Here is a 17,678-nt window from a genome sequence, read left to right as displayed (position 1 = left end):
TTCAATTTTTCAAAGAAGTTTTTGCCTAATTTAATGGGTACCATTCGAAATAAATACAGAATTTTTGGTAGGTTATTCAACTTTATGGTAGCAATTCTTCCAATCAATATTTGTAATTTCGCCCATCTCTCTTAAGTCTTTTTGAATTTGTTGCAATAATTTTAAGTAGTTGTCTTCCTTTACTGAAGATGTTCTTGCTGTTAGCCAAATGCCCAGATATTTTGCTTTTTTCACTACTTGAATTCCTAATTTCTCCTCTAATTTCTTATTTTGACCTTCCTTTTGGAAATTATCTTCATTTTGTTTTTATTTATTTTTAAGCCAGCAACTATACCAAATTTCTCTATTTCCTGCAATAGCGATTCTCCCATTTCCAGAGGTTCCTCTATTATAAAGGCCATATTGTCTGCAAAGGCCTGTGTTTTATACTCTTCTAATTTTTAACCTTTTTATTTCCTTATTCCCCCTTACCTGAGTCAATAAAACTTCTAATGAAAGAATAAATAGGAGGGGAGATAATGGACATCCTTGCCTGACCCCTTTATTTATATTAACTTTTTCTGTTAGGTCTCCATTTACCATAATTTTTGCTGTTTGATTTGAATAAATTGCCAAATCATTTCTATAAATTTTCACCAAATTTCATAGTTAGTTGAGTAATTAGAAGCTGCCAATTTAGGTTGTCAAACGCCTTCTGTGCATCCACCAGTATTAGTCCTAGTTGTTTTTCAGGGTGGGCCTCATAATACTCTAATATATTCATTATAATTCTTGTATTGTTTTTTATTTATCATTTGGGTAAAAACCCATTTTGGTCCAAATGAATAATTTTGTTTAATTTTTTTTGTCTTTCTACCATTATTGTTGGCAGAATTTTATAATCCAGGGTCACCAACCTTTCGGACCTCAGGGACCACCAAATTCATAATTTTAAATACCACTGACCACTAATATGATTTTTTAAAAAAGATAAATAGTATTTAGTGCAATATAAAAAATGCAAATTCTGCGGACCACCAAAATTTTCTGGTGGACCACCAGTGGTCCACAGACACCAGTTGGTCACTACTGTTATAATCGGCATTTAACAGCAAGATAATCGTACTATAGTTTTGGATATGGGTTTTTTTTTTAATCAAGTTTTATTGATTTTTTTTTCCCCACACACACCGACATATTTTATGAACAGAGTATTGGCCATATCATACCTTATACAACTTGTCATATCCAAATACATTTTACCTAGTTACAATTTCTGCCAAAATAATCTTTTCCCATATTTTTTAATCATATCTTAATATTTCTATGCTTATTTATATAAACATCTTCTTTTGCCCTCAAGTTCTAATTTTTCCATTTTTAATCATATATATTCTATTTAATTTATTTATTTATTGATATTCATTCTTTATCCTGATACATTTAAACATGTTCGGGGTTGCCTTTCTTCCATTTCATCTTTTTTTATTTTACAATAATCTTTCTTCTCTTTCCTCCCCCCTTCTTTTATCCTTCCTACTTTCTTCTTCCCTCCTCTCCTACTCCTTCTCTACTTCCCCTCCTTTCTCCCCATCCTCCTTTCTCCCTCCCTATCTAACCTTCTCTCCTACTCTTATTTCTGCTCCCTTTCTTCCTCCCCTCTTCCCTTTCTTCTATTTCTCTCTCTCCTTCTCCCTTCCTTCCATCTCCCTACTCCTTCTTCCATCTCTCTCTATTGCTGTTTTCATTTTCAATTCAGTATTTTTCACTATGGTGTCCAGGCAACCTTGATTTTTCCTCCATTTATTGAATGTATTTCTCAAAATTCCCATCACATTAACAATGTATTTCAACTTATTCCATTTTTACTTTAAAACCTTTTAACTAAGTTAATCTTCCACCTTTTTTCTTTAATTCCTAATTTCTTATTCCCACTTCAATGATTGTTTTTCTCTTTCATTAGCATTTCAATTTTATATCTCACTTTCAATTATTTTCATATATAAACCATTCTATCTTTCACATTGCATCTGCTGATCTATTTTACATTAAACAATATACTACTTCTTTTTGCTTCTTGCATATATTTCATTTCATCCTTACTTACATCATTTACTAACATTTCAATTTTGTATCTTAATTTCAATTAATTCCTTTGTTTTTTCAATCTTTAAAACACACTTCTTTACCACCAACAGATGTCTCTCTACAATCTATAAATCCCCAAGCAACAATATATCAATTATAAAAACAGTACTTTCTCTTCACCGTATCTCAATTTCAATTATTTTCCCATATAAACAATTCTCTTTCACATTACATCTGCTGATCTATTTTACATTAAACAATATATTTCTTCTTTTTTTTGCTTCTTACATACATTTCATTTCATCCTTACTTACATCATTTACTAACATTTCAATTTTATATCTTAATTTCAATTAATTATTTTTTTACAATAATCTATATATTTCTTCTAATTTACTTCTTGCATATAGGTTCTACTACTAATATCATTCCCTTAAATGAACATATTAATGTTTTAATTTCCTTTCTGCTCTCCATTTTTCTTCCCCTTTTAACCATTTTCTTTCAGTCTTTCCAAAATTCCATTTCTTAATATTTTCTTCCCTTTCTCCCATACTCTTATTTTCTTCTTTTTCTTTTTATGGTATCTTCTTTCCTGCCTATCTCTAATTTTTAAGTTTATTACTCTTTTAATTTTCATCCTCAATCTTTTCCTATTTCCTTCTCTTCTCTTCTTTTTTGAGAGATATTCCCCCCTATCCATTTTCATTCTGCCACTTATCAATCCCAGTGTAATCACCTATATTTTTATCGTCAATTATTTTCTTTCCAATTGTATTCTTGCTTCTCACTCTTACTTTTTTCCTTTCTTTTTTTTGCATTCTAACCAGTCCTCCACTTCTTTATTTCCCTTAAACACTTCTTGAAACATCTCCCTTAATTCCTCATACTCATGCTCCCAATTCTCCATGTTATCAATTCAAAGAGAAAGGATTTTAAAATCTATTATTTTAGCTTATGTGTAATTCTAATTCAAGTCCATGTAATGTCTCTTTTACATAAAAATATAAATATGCAGATCTAAATATATATAATTAAGGTAGGCAAAGGTTAATATGTTGTAAATGTTTCAGTAAATATATAGGTATAAATCTATAAATATTCCAGTAAATGTATATAAATATATAATTATAAATATTTCAGTGAATATATATAGATATATTAATATATAAATATTTCAGTATACCTTTCCCCCTTTTTAAAAAATATTTTTAAATTGTTACTCTTTAATCTTTTCCTCAATTAATTCTTTACTAAATCCAAAGTTTCCTAAAAGCTTTCTTAGACAAATATTATATGTCCATGTCTGAGTTCATAGTATCTTCTGTTTTATTTCTTCTTTCTCTCTAAGTCCTTGTGATCTTGATTCTATGCCTCTGTTTATACAAGCCAGGCCTGTATTAGCTTTTTTGGATGCTGCTGCACAGTGCTGGCTCATATTCAAGTGATCATCCAGTAGGACTCCAAGATCCTTCTCACAGTTACTGTTTTTGAGCCAGGTCTCACCTAATCTGTACATATACCTTTGATTTCTTCCTGCCTACATGTAAAACTTTGCTTTTCTCTACATTAAAATTCCTTTTGTTGGACAGGCCTCATTGTTCACATTTATAAAGACGTTTTTAGATCCTGAGCTTATCTTCTGGCGTGTTGGCTATTCCTGCCACTTTAATGTCATCTGCAAATTTGATGAGTTCTTCTATTCCCTCATCTAAGTCATTTATGAAAATTTCACAATCCATTATAAATCAGGTGCACAATTTAGACAATGTGATCTTTAATATGCTTATATTAATTTTATGCACAGAATCTATTTTCCTAAAGCTCAACTGAATGGAGAAGTCCTAGGCAGAATTGCCAACAACCTCAAATCTGAACAAACTAGGAGGTTATCATAATTATTAATAGAAATCTGCCAATGAGGAGTTACCTTTGTAATGTTTATGGGAATGACCTTGGGAGACAGGAGGAAGAGTTGCAGACTAGATAACTGATATGTAAAAGATTTCTGAGTTTGCAGAAGGAGAGGCAGGAGAGGCATTTGAAGCATCTCAGAAGGGACCTTCCCTAGTTTCCAGAGAGTAAAAGGAGAGTAAAAGGAACGGAGGAAAAAAATACAGTACTTTGAGTCTTAAAATATGCTGTTAATGTAATACTACAATGAAGACAAGGTTAGTGGTTATGTTTGTGTTCTTCTCTGGAGTATCTCAACGGGTTAACACCTTATACATTGTAAAACAATAATGCCACAGGATGACTTTGAGAGAGAGAGGATCTCTCCCCAAAGCTTTTGTTTCTACCATCATCCCTTTGACTATTTAAAAAAAAAAAGTTCAACTTCAATAGGCTGTTGGCTATTAGTCAGTTCCTGAAACCTACAATCTCTTAACCCATTGCCAAGCTTTAAGATGAGTCACTGATTATAAGGATACCTTCTACAAGACCAGACCAGTTCTCTGCTTCTATTTATATCATTTAAAAATGTAAGGAAAAAGTAATTTTAACCCTTAAGTAAAAAAATCAAGATTAAACTATGTTCTGAAGCAACATGCTGTACACTGCTGAGATAAAATTAAATAACATTATTCATAAAATTTAATAATCAATGTAGTACTTTGTAGACTTTCATCTTCCTGGTTTAAATTGCCAAATCAAAAGGCAATTCCTAACAAACAGGAAGCAGCAGGTGAAGCTAAGCAGGATCACATCAAATACCTGTACAATTAGCACAGGGCTCCCCCCCCCCAAGGCTGTGTGCTCTCCCCACTTCTCTTCTCTCTGTATACCAATGACTGCATCGCCAACGATCCATCTGTTAAACAACTGAAGTTCGCAAATGACACAACAGTGATTGGTCTCATTCGAGACAATGACGAATCCGTATATAGACGAGAGGTTGAACGACTAGCCTTGTAGTGCGACCGAAACAATCTGGAACTGAATACACTCAGAACCGTAGAAATGGTGGTAGACTTTAGGAGAAACCCTTCCATACCTCTCACAATACTAGACAACACAGTATCAACAGTAGAAACCTTCAAATTTCTAGGTTCTACCATATTGCAAGATCTAAAATGGACAGCTAACATCAAAAACATCATCAAAAAAGGACAACAAAGACTGTTTCTGCGCCAACTCAGAAAGCTCAAACTGCCCAAGGAGCTACTGATCCAGTTCTACAGAGGAATTATTGAGTCTGTCATTTGCACCTCTATAACTGTCTGGTTTGGTTCTGCAACCCAACAAGAAAGACACAGACTTCAGAGGATAATTAGAACTGCAGAAAAAATAATTGCTACCAACCTGCCTTCCATTGAGGACCTGTATACTGCACGAATCAAGAAGAGGGCTGTGAAAATATTTACAGATCCCTCACATCCTGGACATAAACTGTTTCAACTCCTACCCTCAAAATGACGCTATAGAGCACTGCACACCAGAACAACTAAACACCAGAACAGTTTTTTCCCGAAGGCCATCACACTGCTAAACAAATAATTCCCTCAACACTGTCAATCTATTTACTAAATCTGCACTACTATTAATCTTCTCATCGTTCCCATCACCAATCTCTTTCCACTTATGACTGTGACTATGTTCTGTCCCCCTCCCACTTCATGGAGAAACGCGAGTTTCACAGTCCTTTTATTGACACAGACCTGATTCTTCTGTAGGAAGCACAAGACTTGGCAGCGACCGTGCAGAGGCCTGCCAAGTTCTGAAGTCTTTATCTCGGACAGAGATAAAAGCACTCGTGTACAAGTCCTGTTGCCAAGCTTACAGGAAAGAAAGGCCTTTAACTCCTGAGCGACTGAGCTACAACACACGCTGGGTAGTTTTTGTCCATCATGAAGCCCAATGGCAGTTCCACTCACTTTTATCTCCTGTGGGGTGTGGCTCCGTGACCTAGCACTCTGAGCCTGCCACAGCTCTTCCTCTGCTGCCCATGCTTATCTCTTCGTCGCTGCCTCGAGTCGATCCAGGATTGATCCTCAGCAGCTGGAGCTTAGGGCTTTGCCAGGGAGGAGGAGGAGAGTCCGGGAGAGGGAGGCCTTGTCAGTTCCTCCTCCTCCTGGCCTGCAGCTGGAACCTGGGTCAAAGCCAGAGAGGAGGGTCCTGGAGAGGGAGGCCTTGTCGGCTCCTCCCCCTCACTCTCAGTCATCCTGCTCCATGAGGACAGGCTCGGGGGGGCAGAGCCACAACAGACTGTAACTTTGTTGCTGTTAATCCTTATGATTTATATTGATACTGATTGTTCCTCATTGCTTATTTGTACCCTATGATTATCATTAAGTGTTGTATCATTAAGTGTTAAATTTGTACCCTATGACCATCAATTGTGTTGTAAATATACCTTGATGAAGGTATCTTTTCTTTTATGTACACTGAGAGCATATGTACCAAGACAAATTCCTTATGATTATATTCTATTCTATTCAAAGAAAGTGCTGGTCTGCAGTCACTTGCCATTTTTGTTTTCTAAAAATACACAAGACTCACACAGAATTCAGAGGTATTTATGGAAATAAAAACAACACTGGAGGCTGGTATATTTGTAGTTGGCCAGCTTCCTATATAATATGTTTAAAAATCAGCTGTGCTTGCTAGGTACCAAGCTAGGTTTTCCCAGGCATCAAACTGGGAACTCAAGCCCCCAGGAGCTGAAAAGAGTTAAATTGCTTAATTTTATTTATTTTTTGTTCATGCATTTAATTCTACTGTCTTCATCATTACAGAAGCCATCTAAAGTGATAGTTAGAAGCAATAGAATCTCATTCCCAGCTAGTCTTCAATCAATCAATAGAATATAATCCCCCAGCTAGTCTTGGGATAAGCATCCTTCACTGCAGCTTAGGTAGCTGGATAGTTCAAGTTGCTTTGGGACAAGCCACATTGCTTATAAAACACTATCGTCACATTCAGGGGAATATGGAGGAGGAGGTAAAGAAATAAGCTTGAAGAAGTTGGTGTGACTTCTTGTCTTCTGTCACATCACTTCAATTGCTATTGCATTCTATGAATGTTACATTTTACTTTAGCCCCAGTACATTTGCTTTAAATTTTGTGGTTGAATTGTATAGATCGAGGATGTCAAACTTTAAGATGTATGGAGTTCAATTCCCAGAATCCCCCAGTCAGGAATTAAAGGAAGAAGTTTAAAAGATGAAGCTTTTTCTCTTTGAGGAGATTTACTAAAAAATGAAAGACAACCTTTGAAGTCCTCTCAGCTGCAGAGGCATCAAAACCCTGATAGAAGAGATGAGAGGTGGCAAATCTTCATTGGAGTCTAAGTAAGGAAATAGGTTTTTACAATACTTCTGCAGAGATGTGCAAATATTGGCAAAGATCTAAGAGACAAAATGTGGCTACAGATTGTAATATGAGTCAGGAAAAGAGAACGGAAATTAGGTTTATGTAAGCAGTACATAAGGCAAGAATAATAGACATATTAATAATATAGAGGAATATTAATAGCTTAAGTGGCCTGAATGCAAGAATTTTTAACACATTTCTCATAACAAACCAAGGAGTTCTTTCAGCACAGAAAGATCTTAAGATATACAACAATATGTTCATCAGTGATCATCAGTGCCCTTAAGGATTATTTTAATTATAAACTTCTTGCTTTTATTCTTTTTATACAAGTTAGATTAGCTTGGCTCATAAACACTTTAGACTAAAATGTGTCTGGCTGATTTGTGGTTCACTCTACTGTGTATGTAAACCTATTTCATGTGATTAGTTTTGGGTTTTGGGGTTCTGTTTCTCCTCTTTTTTTCCTCTAACCAGCTTCTTATTTTAGTCCAATATTTCTTGGCTTCCGGACATGTCCAACACATATGAAAAAATGTACTTTGGTTATGCTTGCATTTCCATCAGTCCGCTGATCTATTTTGGAACATTTTCGCCAATCTTGCTGGGAGTAAATGCCAATGATAAAACATTTTATATAAATTTTCTTTATATGTTGCTGACATTGTTAGTTTATAATTTTCTTCCCACAATTTTCCCAATATTCTAATTCAATAGTATACCCAAAATTCTTTGCCCAACTTATCATAGTTTCTTTGACTATTTTTTCTTCCATTTTGAATCTCAAGAAATAGTTGTACCAGGGGTGAAATGCTCCTGGTTCGGACCAGATCGTTTGATCCGGTAGCGATGGCGGCTGGTGGTTTGGAGAACCAGTAGCAAAAATTCCTCCCACCCCCACCCCTGCTGAGCCGCACAATCATCACAGGTTTTTTTTTTACTTTTCTTCAGCCAAAAAAATGCTTTTAAAAGTTAAAAAAAAAAGACTGATGATCGTGCAGCTCAGCTGGGATCATCAGAACCCTTTAAAAGTTTTTTTTTAACAATCTCTTTGGCAGAGAGGTTGTAAAAAAAGGTTTTAAAAGGCTCCTCTGGCGATCTCAGCTGAGTTCCTCATCACCAGAACCTTAAAAAACATGTAGAAAACCTCCTTTTTCTGGATTCTGGGCTGCGATGAAGCACTTATCTTATACTGCTCCTTTCCGGCTGGGAAAGCCCATGCTTTACATCAGTTGCATCAGCTAGCAACTGAATCTGCCTGCCTGCAGTCCATCTCCTTGGTGAGCAACTCAATCTGCCTGCCTCCAATTGGGTAAGTGAACTATTAAAAAATAGTTAATTGGTTTTTTTAAGGAGTTGGGGTTTTTTAGACAGCAATTTAAAGTTAAGGAAGTTTTAAATTTAGCTGCTTTTATCTAAAACGGGTCTCCAACCTTAGTAACTTTAAGGCTTGTGGTCTTCAACTCCAAGAGTTCCTCAGCCTGCTCTGCTCTGCTCTGCTCTGCTTTGCTGGCTGAGGAACTCTGGGAGTTGAAGTCCACAAACCTTAAAGTTACTAAGGTTGGAGACCCTTGATCTAAAAAATATAAATAAAATAAAATATTTGTGCAGCTTTCTGAGATTTGGTGTGTTTCTGTAGTGTTTCACTCTAACTACACAAACACACAAAATCTCACAAAGCTGTATGTGGCATTTTGTGTGTGTGTGTGTGTGTGTCAGTTGTGTTGTATTGTGTTGTGTGTGTGTAAAGTGTGAAAGTTGGTTTTTCAGCTTTTTGTGGCTGTGTGAGTTTTTAAATTTTTAGATTTATCCAGTCCTTTATCCACGTCACTGCCACTGCATATTAATATAGTTTTCAATCAGGGCGTCCAAATCCACTCGTTTCTGCTGTCTTGTAATAGTTTTAATTTTATTCAGGGGTTTTTCCCTAGCCAAACAAATTTTCTTGTTACTTTATTTAACTCTTCAAAAAATTTCTTTCCTAATTTTATTGGTATTGTTTGAAATAGAAATAAATTTTTGGTAATATATTCCTTTTGACTGTGGCTATTCTTCCAATTAAGGATAGTTGTAATTTTCCCCAATTATCCAAATCTTTTTTTACTTGTTGGAGTAGTTTATTGTAATTATCCTCTTTAATTGATGAACGTTTTGCCATCAGCCAAATTCCCAGATATTTAACTTTCTTGGTTATCTGTATTTCCAGTACCCTCTCTAATTCCATTTTTTGGCTATTGGTAAGATTTTTGGTTATTATCTTTGTCTTTTCTTTATTTTAAGTCCTGCCACCTTACCAAATTTCTCTATTTCTCATACTAATTTGGTTCCTGTTTCTAAATGCTCCTCTACAATAAATACTAGGTCATCTGCAAATGCCTAAATTTTATATTCTTCTTTTTTTATTTTTAGGCCTTTTATTTTTTGTTCTTGTCTAATATTTGTTAATAGTACTTCTAAAGATAAAATAAATAGTAGAGGTGACGGGGGCATCTGTCTTACACCTTTCACTATATTGATTTTTTTCTGTTATTTCCCCATTTAGTAACATTTTTGGTGTTTGAATGGAATAGTTTGCACTTATCATCCCCACAAATTTTCCGCCGAAATTCATAAATTTTAACCGTTGAATAAGAAACTACCAATTTAAATCATCAAATGCTTTTTGCGAATCTAAAAAAATCAATACTACTTGTTTCTCTGAGTGAGTTTCATAAAATTCCAGAAAGTTCATAATCATTCTAGTATTATTTCTCAGCTGCCTTTTTTGCAGAAATTCATTTTGGTCTGGGTGATTTCATTTAATATTTTTTTTAACCTGTCTACAATTATACTAGCAAATATTTTATAGTGAGCATTCAATAATGAGATGGGCCTATAGCCGTGATGGCGAACCTATGGCACACATGCCAGAAGTGGCATACAGAGCCATTTCACCTGGAACACGCAGCATTTCCCATTCCTCTTCCGGGTTTCTGATGCTCGCATACGCATCAGCCAGCTAGTTTTCTGGTTACTGGTGCACATGCGCATGTGACAATCAGCTGACCTTCACATGTGACCTTCACTGGGGAAAGAGCAGAAGTGCGGCTGGAGTTTCTTCTTTTCCATGTCCTGAAATCTTTTGAGACTAAACTGAAACTGATACCTGAAGAATCTGAATCTCTCTCTCTCCCTCCCCCCTCTCTTTTTTCCTTCCGAAAAATCAATTCAGCAAATAATCACCCCGGTCCCGATCTCTCCTGAGTATCCTTCAGACATGAACGCACGTTATTTTACAGGCGCCTCTACTTTCAGCAACCCCATCCAGCTGATGGGTGGGTAGGGGGTTCTGCAGAGTCAAGGGTTAACTTTTCAGCACCCCCCCAATCCCTCGATCCAAACCCAACTGGCTTCTCCACATCCCAAGGGGACACACACACACACACACACACCCTGTGCTCAGCAGCCACTTCTACCGGGAAAGGAGCAGAAGGGCGGCCAGAGTTTCTCCTTTTTCATGCCCTGAAATCTTTTGAGACTAAACTAAAACTGATACCTGATGAATCTGAATCTCTCAGGAGAGATCGGGACTGGGGTGCTTATTTGCCAAATTGATTTTTCGGAAGGAAGAGAGGGGTGGGGTGGGGGGAAGGGTTAACTTTTTAGCACCGCCCCATCCCACGATCCAAACCTAACCTAACTGGCTTCTCTGTGTCCCAAGGACACACATACATACACACACACCCTGTGCTCAGCAGCCACTTCTACCGGGGAAGGAGCAGAAGGGCGGTCAGAGTTTCTCCTTTTCCATGCCCTGAAATCTTTTGAGATTAAACTGAAACCAATACCTGATGAATCTGAATCTCTTAGGAGAGATCGGGACTGGGGTGCTTATTTGCCAAATTGATTTTTCGGAAGGAAGAGAGGGGTGGGGTGGGGGGAAGGGTTAACTTTTTAGCACCGCCCCATCCCACGATCCAAACCTAACCTAACTGGCTTCTCTGTGTCCCAAGGACACACATACATACACACACACCCTGTGCTCAGCAGCCACTTCTACCGGGGAAGGAGCAGAAGGGCGGTCAGAGTTTCTCCTTTTCCATGCCCTGAAATCTTTTGAGATTAAACTGAAACCAATACCTGATGAATCTGAATCTCTTAGGAGAGATCGGGACTGGGGTGCTTATTTGCTGAATTGATTTTTCGGAAGGAAAAATGGGGGGGGGAGAGAGAGAGCATAGGATCATGACCGTTCATGCTAGCAAAAGTTGGTGGAACCCTCTCCTACTGGGGTAGCTCACCTCCCCGCCAGCAGCTTCTCCTTCTCCTGGCTGCTCCAGGAGCAGCCTCTGCCTCTTAGCCGGCACAAACGGCCTGCCCCCACAGCCTTCCACCGCACTCTCTGCCCTGCCCCTGGAGCTGCCAGGGAAATAGCAGCATGAGAACCACTGTTGCCAGGGGCGAGGTGGTGGTGGCGGCAGGAGCAGAAGGCCGGGGCTTCCCTCCCTCCCCTCGGAGTTCTGGCACTATGCCAGAAGCCCGCTTGGGTGGGGAGACAGGATCCAGGGGACTGCAGACTGCCTTTGAGCACATGCAAAGTGGAAGAGTCCACTACCCTTCAGACCTGAATGTGGAAAAAGTCACCCCAAAGCAAGGGCTGAGTGACAGGAAGGAGCTGCTGCCACCTCCGGATCTGGCAGCCCACAGGCTCAGCCCGAGCTTTACAAGCTGCTGCGGTAACTGCGCAGCCTCGCCAGTTCATCAGAAAGCCCACTGCGAACAGACACAGCAAGAATTGGTTGGGCCAAACAGCCCTGCCTTGCACTAACAATGTTCCAGGCCCAATGCGGGGGGGGGAGTGCATATGCCGGGGGTGCATGTGCAGGGAAGGGGGGTCGTATGCATATGCGCATGGGGGGGGTGTTCACGTTGCATTATGGTTGCTGGTGTCAGCGTTCCAGAAAACCCTTCTTGCAGAAAAGACTCCGAAGCAAACATCTTTCAAAGTTCTTTTACTAGCATAGGTAATCTGGCACAGTTGGTGGAAATCCGAATCTGGGGATCCGGGTTCCTCCCTCAGTAATACAAACTCCAAAATCCCCACCCTCATGACCCCTCTGCCAATCACATGCTCCAATCTTCAACCATCCCATCTCGAGACATCACTCTGGCCACTCCTTCTCCAGATGAGAGCTCAGCCTGACCTTGACCAGCAGGAAGAATGTTATTATGTCTAATAGTCCCTTGTACCACCACCCCCACTTTCCCACACAGGAGAAAGTGGCAGCGTGTGGAAGTCTTCAGCCTAGTATGGCTTCCAAAGATGACAGCTGGCACACGCGCGCACTCACAGACTTCCAGCACGCAACGAGAAAAAGGTTCACCATCACTGGCCTATAGTTTTTAATTTGCTGGTGGTCGGTTTCCTCCTTTGGAATTAATATATGCCTCTGTCCATGATTTCGGTAATTTGGCATCCGCTAGTACTTTTCATTTTTTTTAATGGCTAAGTTTAAATTTGTTTTTCTTATTTTCTTATATGCTATATCTGGGCTACAAAAATACAGGTGACTGCTATACAGCAGGAAAGCAAGAATTAATGTTCGTACTGTTGAATGATTCTACGTAAACAAAACAGTATTTATTGTGTCTTGTAAAACTTAAATTTTGGAATAATAGCGGGATAGTTATATTTATTACATTCCAATCCAACATAGATTTTTTTTCCCCTCTAAAATTAAAACATTTTATTTCAGAAACATTCATTTTCAGGTTGCAATACTATGAATGTTTGTTTAGAAACCATTCTCTTAGAAATTAATTAGCTTTTCTTCCAAATAAATTGGAATGACAGTGGTTCAGTTAAATGATGTTTAAAAACTTATATTATTATTATTATTATTATTATTATTATTATATTATATTCAGTGGCTTAGTGGGTAAGAGACGCTGAGCTTGTCAATCGAAAGATCGACAAGCCGTTACTTGTCCCAGCTTCTGCCAACCTAGCAGTTCGAAAGCACATAAAAAATGCAAGTAAAAAAATAGGGACCACCTTTGGTGGGAAGGTAACAGCATTCCGTGCGCCTTTGGCATTGAGTCATGCCGGCCACATGACCACGGAGACATCTTCGGACAGCGCTGGCTCTTCAGCTTTGAAACGGAGATGAGCGCCGCCCTCCAGAGTCAGGAACGACTAGCACATATGTACGAGGGGAACCTTTACCTTTTATATTTACTCATCTCACTTCTATGCATATGTATTCAACCTCTCAAAAAAAGTTTAATGGCAAACAACCTTATGTAGAAAGTTAGCACCCATCCCTATCCTAGAAAAATGAAATATTCTAGGAAATATTAAAAAGGCAGAATATTTCCCTTAAAAGAGAAATAGAAATCTTAAGACAGAAACTCAGCCCCAGCTCCCTGCCCCCAGCAGATACTTCGGTTATTTACAAGACAAAAGGCTGGGCCAGCTTATCTACAACACAAAAGATCTTCACCCTCAAAGATTAGCCCTCTACCCATCTCATCACATGACACCTGGGAAGATTACATCACCCAGCAAGATTCAACCAAGCATGGGAGTCTGACAGCCAATCAGGATACATTTATTGCCACAGGAACAGGAAGCAAGTTCAAAGCCCAACAGAGGGTATAAATCTCTCTCTCACCCATGTACTCATTTTGCCCAGGACCCAAAAACCCCATGTGGTCCTGTCCACCACTAAACCATCTTTCCAAGCAGTCTCCATGTTTCCAGTGTCTTTCTCCCCACTTGAAACTGAACCCAGATGGACATTTCTTCCAACCCTTATGTTCCACTTGAGGGCTTCTTTACCTTTTTTAGTATACAATTTTGAAAGCTATATCTGTGAGTAAATCTTATGACTGCAGTATTATTAACTGGGTAAGATTATTTTATAAGTGAATATATAACTGACTCAGGCTATTTCATACAAATTGTTAGGACTGCAATCTTTCAAATTTTCCTGGAAGCAAGTCCCTCAAAGTGATTGGGGGTTAGTGTTTGGACCTAGTCAACATTATACAGTATTTAGGTAAATAATAAGTCTTGGTGCCATTCAGATGCTCCTAGTTATGTTAAAAAATGAAGTCTTTTGTAACAATAAAAACACAGTCCGGTGAGACCTTAAGAACTAGCCAATTGATTATTGTAAAAGGAAGATTTTGGGGCTGAATTCGAAGTTTTTTGCTTTCAAGCAGTGTTCATAGGATTATTTTTTGTTACGTTTTTAGATGTTTAATATGGCCAGGTCACATACAAGGACAAGACCATAAACTAAGTTTATCATTCTTATGTCTCTATGGATATTTTTTTTCTTTTCAGTTGACATACAGTTGTAATTAAGAGGGAGCAAACTGTTCTAGACTAGGATTACCTTGAAAACCAGACTCTGGTGCAATTCTTCGAAGACATTTTGGGAATAACATGAATCAAAGCTAGTAGGGTTGACTTCAACCTCAGCACGTCCGAGATCGCCCGCTAACTTATAAGAAATGTTGCAAGACGAGTCTCGGACCTCCCCTTTTTTCCCAGGGAGCGGCATTGGGATGCAGTGTAGTGGCAGAGAAGGGCGGCGCTCCTCGTGGCTCCCCGTGCAATTCTAGCCGGAAGGAGCTGCCGGCTGAGCGAAGGCGGGCGAGTGGCTGAGTGGTGGCAAAGCGTCACGTGAGCGTCCCGCACGGGTCTGGGGTCTTGGTGTTGTCTCTTACCTTTGCCCGCTGCCCAGAGTTGCAAGTGCGTATAGTTGCTATTGCTGAAGTCATGTCCTACCAGACTGGCATCCAAGGTATAGTACAGTACAGTATCTTTCGGGGCAATCTGTAGTTTCGGATTTCCTCCTTTTATTTATTTGTTTTTGGATTTCCCGTTGGGGCATTGAGAGACACCACTACCCCTCCCCTTGTGCACCAGAGGGGGGAGGGGTCTAGAGCCACTTGGGGGTGGGGGAGAGCAACTTCTGGCTTTAATTCATTCGCCCAATACGCAGACTTGCGGTTCACGTCTGTGGAATTTACGCCTATGCTTTTAGAAGAAAGCGATGGATGCCTCTGAATATATGCAAAGTGCTTTGTATTACTGCTCAGTTGTGGATTGAGGAAGGGAGGTCTAGGTGAGCAACTTAATTCCGGACAAGGGAAGCGGAGACTTGCTGATAGGCTTTCAATATTCCCTCTTTTCTCAGTTCTTCTCACTGGCTATTGAAGCCATAAAGTGGTTGAGTCGTTCCAAAGTCCGTCCAAAAAGGATTTTGTTACTGTATCATAGCAAACCCACAAAACACCGTGTAGCGACGAGCTTGTAGAGAAACTCGTATTTTAATTGCCCCCAGGTGACGCGAAGGGGGTTGAGAGGGGGAGGGGAAAGAGTGGAGGCGGCGGATTGCGCTGGTCTCTTGGGAGTCGCACCTGCTTGCGGACGAGCTGAAGCTTCCGAGCCAAACGATTAGTGCTGGAAACATATGACGGAGATTGTTTTGGACGGAGCTTAGTTCAAGTCTCGCGGACTTGCATTTGACTACACCGCCTTATATGGCAAATACTAACTTTACCCTCATTTTTTCTCTTATGTGAGCAAATTCGAAACAAACTCAGGTCCGGGATTTACCATCCGATTGCCCTGCAATGGGAAAGAAACCTTGCTGAAATCCTAATAGCTGGCGAGAGGCTGAAACATTAGCTAGCCAGTCATAATTACAGGATCTTATGAGTCTAGTCGGTGTAGTCAATTAAGGGTGTGGTCCCAAAACCCTTCAGCTCATCCCCCTCTTCATGCAGTTTTTGATTATTCATCGACCCCAAACATTTATTACATGAAAATAATGTAACAAATACTACTTTAATAATACTACTTACAAATATTTACCCCTTGAATAGTCCCAACCACCCCAATGGACTACTTTGGAGAGCCCTGGTTTATAACCAATATGTGAGCATACATTGGAAAATGGGTTAATTTCAATAACAATAGTTAACAGCTGGTAAAGCAGTTAGATTGACAAGGCCAATGGCAGGAATTTAGTAAAGTTTCTTCTTATATGAGAAAGAAATAGAAAGACCATAATGGAAAAAAAGAAATCCATTAAATTAATTGATAATATGTATAAACTAGCTGAAGACCTGTGCTGTGCTACGAAACTATGTGATTGTGCTTGATAAATCGACACTTACAGCTTGAAAATTAGTTAGGCCTCTCCTCTCCCTTTCTCTCCCTCAGCCTTGCCCCACAAAAACATCTATCCTATCCCCTTCTCTCCCTCAGCCTTGCTTCACAGAAGCCTGTCCTATCCTACCCCCTTCTCTCCCTCAGCCTTGCCCCATAGAAGCCTGTCCTATGCTATCCCGTTCTCTCCTGTTATTTTCAAGTTGGGAGGGGGAGTAGAATGTCTTAACTAATTAGCATCAGAGCGTGTTATAATAATATAGGAAATACTAATGCTCTAATGGTCATTTTGAAAAATCCTTTCTTAGTGAGCACCTAGAAGCCAAGAGGAACATGTGTGGCAAATTTCAGGTTTGTAGGCTTTACGGTTCTGGAGATTTCGTGATTACGGCATGAGTGGTTTTCACTTTTATATATATAGATTGAAAATTCCAACCAGAATAGAAAAATGAGGGTTGACAAACCCTCATTTTTCTAAATATGCATTTTGTCACTCTCATCTGGCGAATGTGTTTTAGCTATGAGGAGTAGGGATGATGTACCAGACGGATAAATAGATAAGCAAAGAAAACTGCAAACCAAAGTTCTTTCAACAATTTTTGCTGTCTACAATTGACAACTTTTTTTTTTGTTGTTTACATTTATATCCCGCCCTTCTCCGAAGACTCAGGGCGGCTTACAGTGTATAAGGCAACTTCTGGAAACTGAATAATGATTTGGGACTTTTAATCGGCTTCCCAGAAAAATAAATTATTTTCTCTGCTTTTTTGTCTTTCTTGAAGAAAAGGAGATTTTTTTCCAGACTTTTATTCAGGCTCCAGCTGCTTTCTAAAATTGTTTCTGCTATTGCTTTTCATGTGCCTGTAGAAACTATATGGGATTGCCCTGATTGTAATTTAGCATTTATGTGACTCTTTCTATGCTAATTTCTGTAGGAAAATTTGTTTTCTCTTGCTATGTTGACTTATTGTCAATGCCAGCAGCTGAAGGCATATGCAGCATACTTAAACGTTATTTACTTTGTGGATTTGATTTATTACATGTACAGGTAAATTATACAACATAAAATGAAATTTCTGATTATGCTAGTTTTTTATTTTGTATTTATGATGTGAATAGGACATCATTTGTA

At 38.9% G+C, this 17,678-nt stretch overlaps 1 protein-coding gene across 1 annotated transcript in view; it reads left to right on the top strand.

Annotated features, from left to right (window-relative positions):
- The first annotated feature begins 14,329 nt into the window (after window positions 1-14,329).
- The window catches only part of TWF1 (twinfilin actin binding protein 1), an 84,334-nt gene continuing 80,985 nt past the window's right edge, over window positions 14,330-17,678 (top strand). Inside the window, 1 exon segment of the mRNA XM_058190149.1 lies at window positions 14,330-15,173. Coding sequence (XP_058046132.1) covers window positions 15,149-15,173 — 25 coding nt within the window. The 5' untranslated portion in view covers window positions 14,330-15,148.

This window comes from Ahaetulla prasina, chromosome 7 (assembly GCF_028640845.1).
Source record: "Ahaetulla prasina isolate Xishuangbanna chromosome 7, ASM2864084v1, whole genome shotgun sequence".
Classification (NCBI taxonomy): Eukaryota; Metazoa; Chordata; class Lepidosauria; order Squamata; family Colubridae; genus Ahaetulla; species Ahaetulla prasina.
Note: the sequence above shows the minus strand (reverse complement) of the source record. Positions and strands in the feature narration are given on the sequence as shown.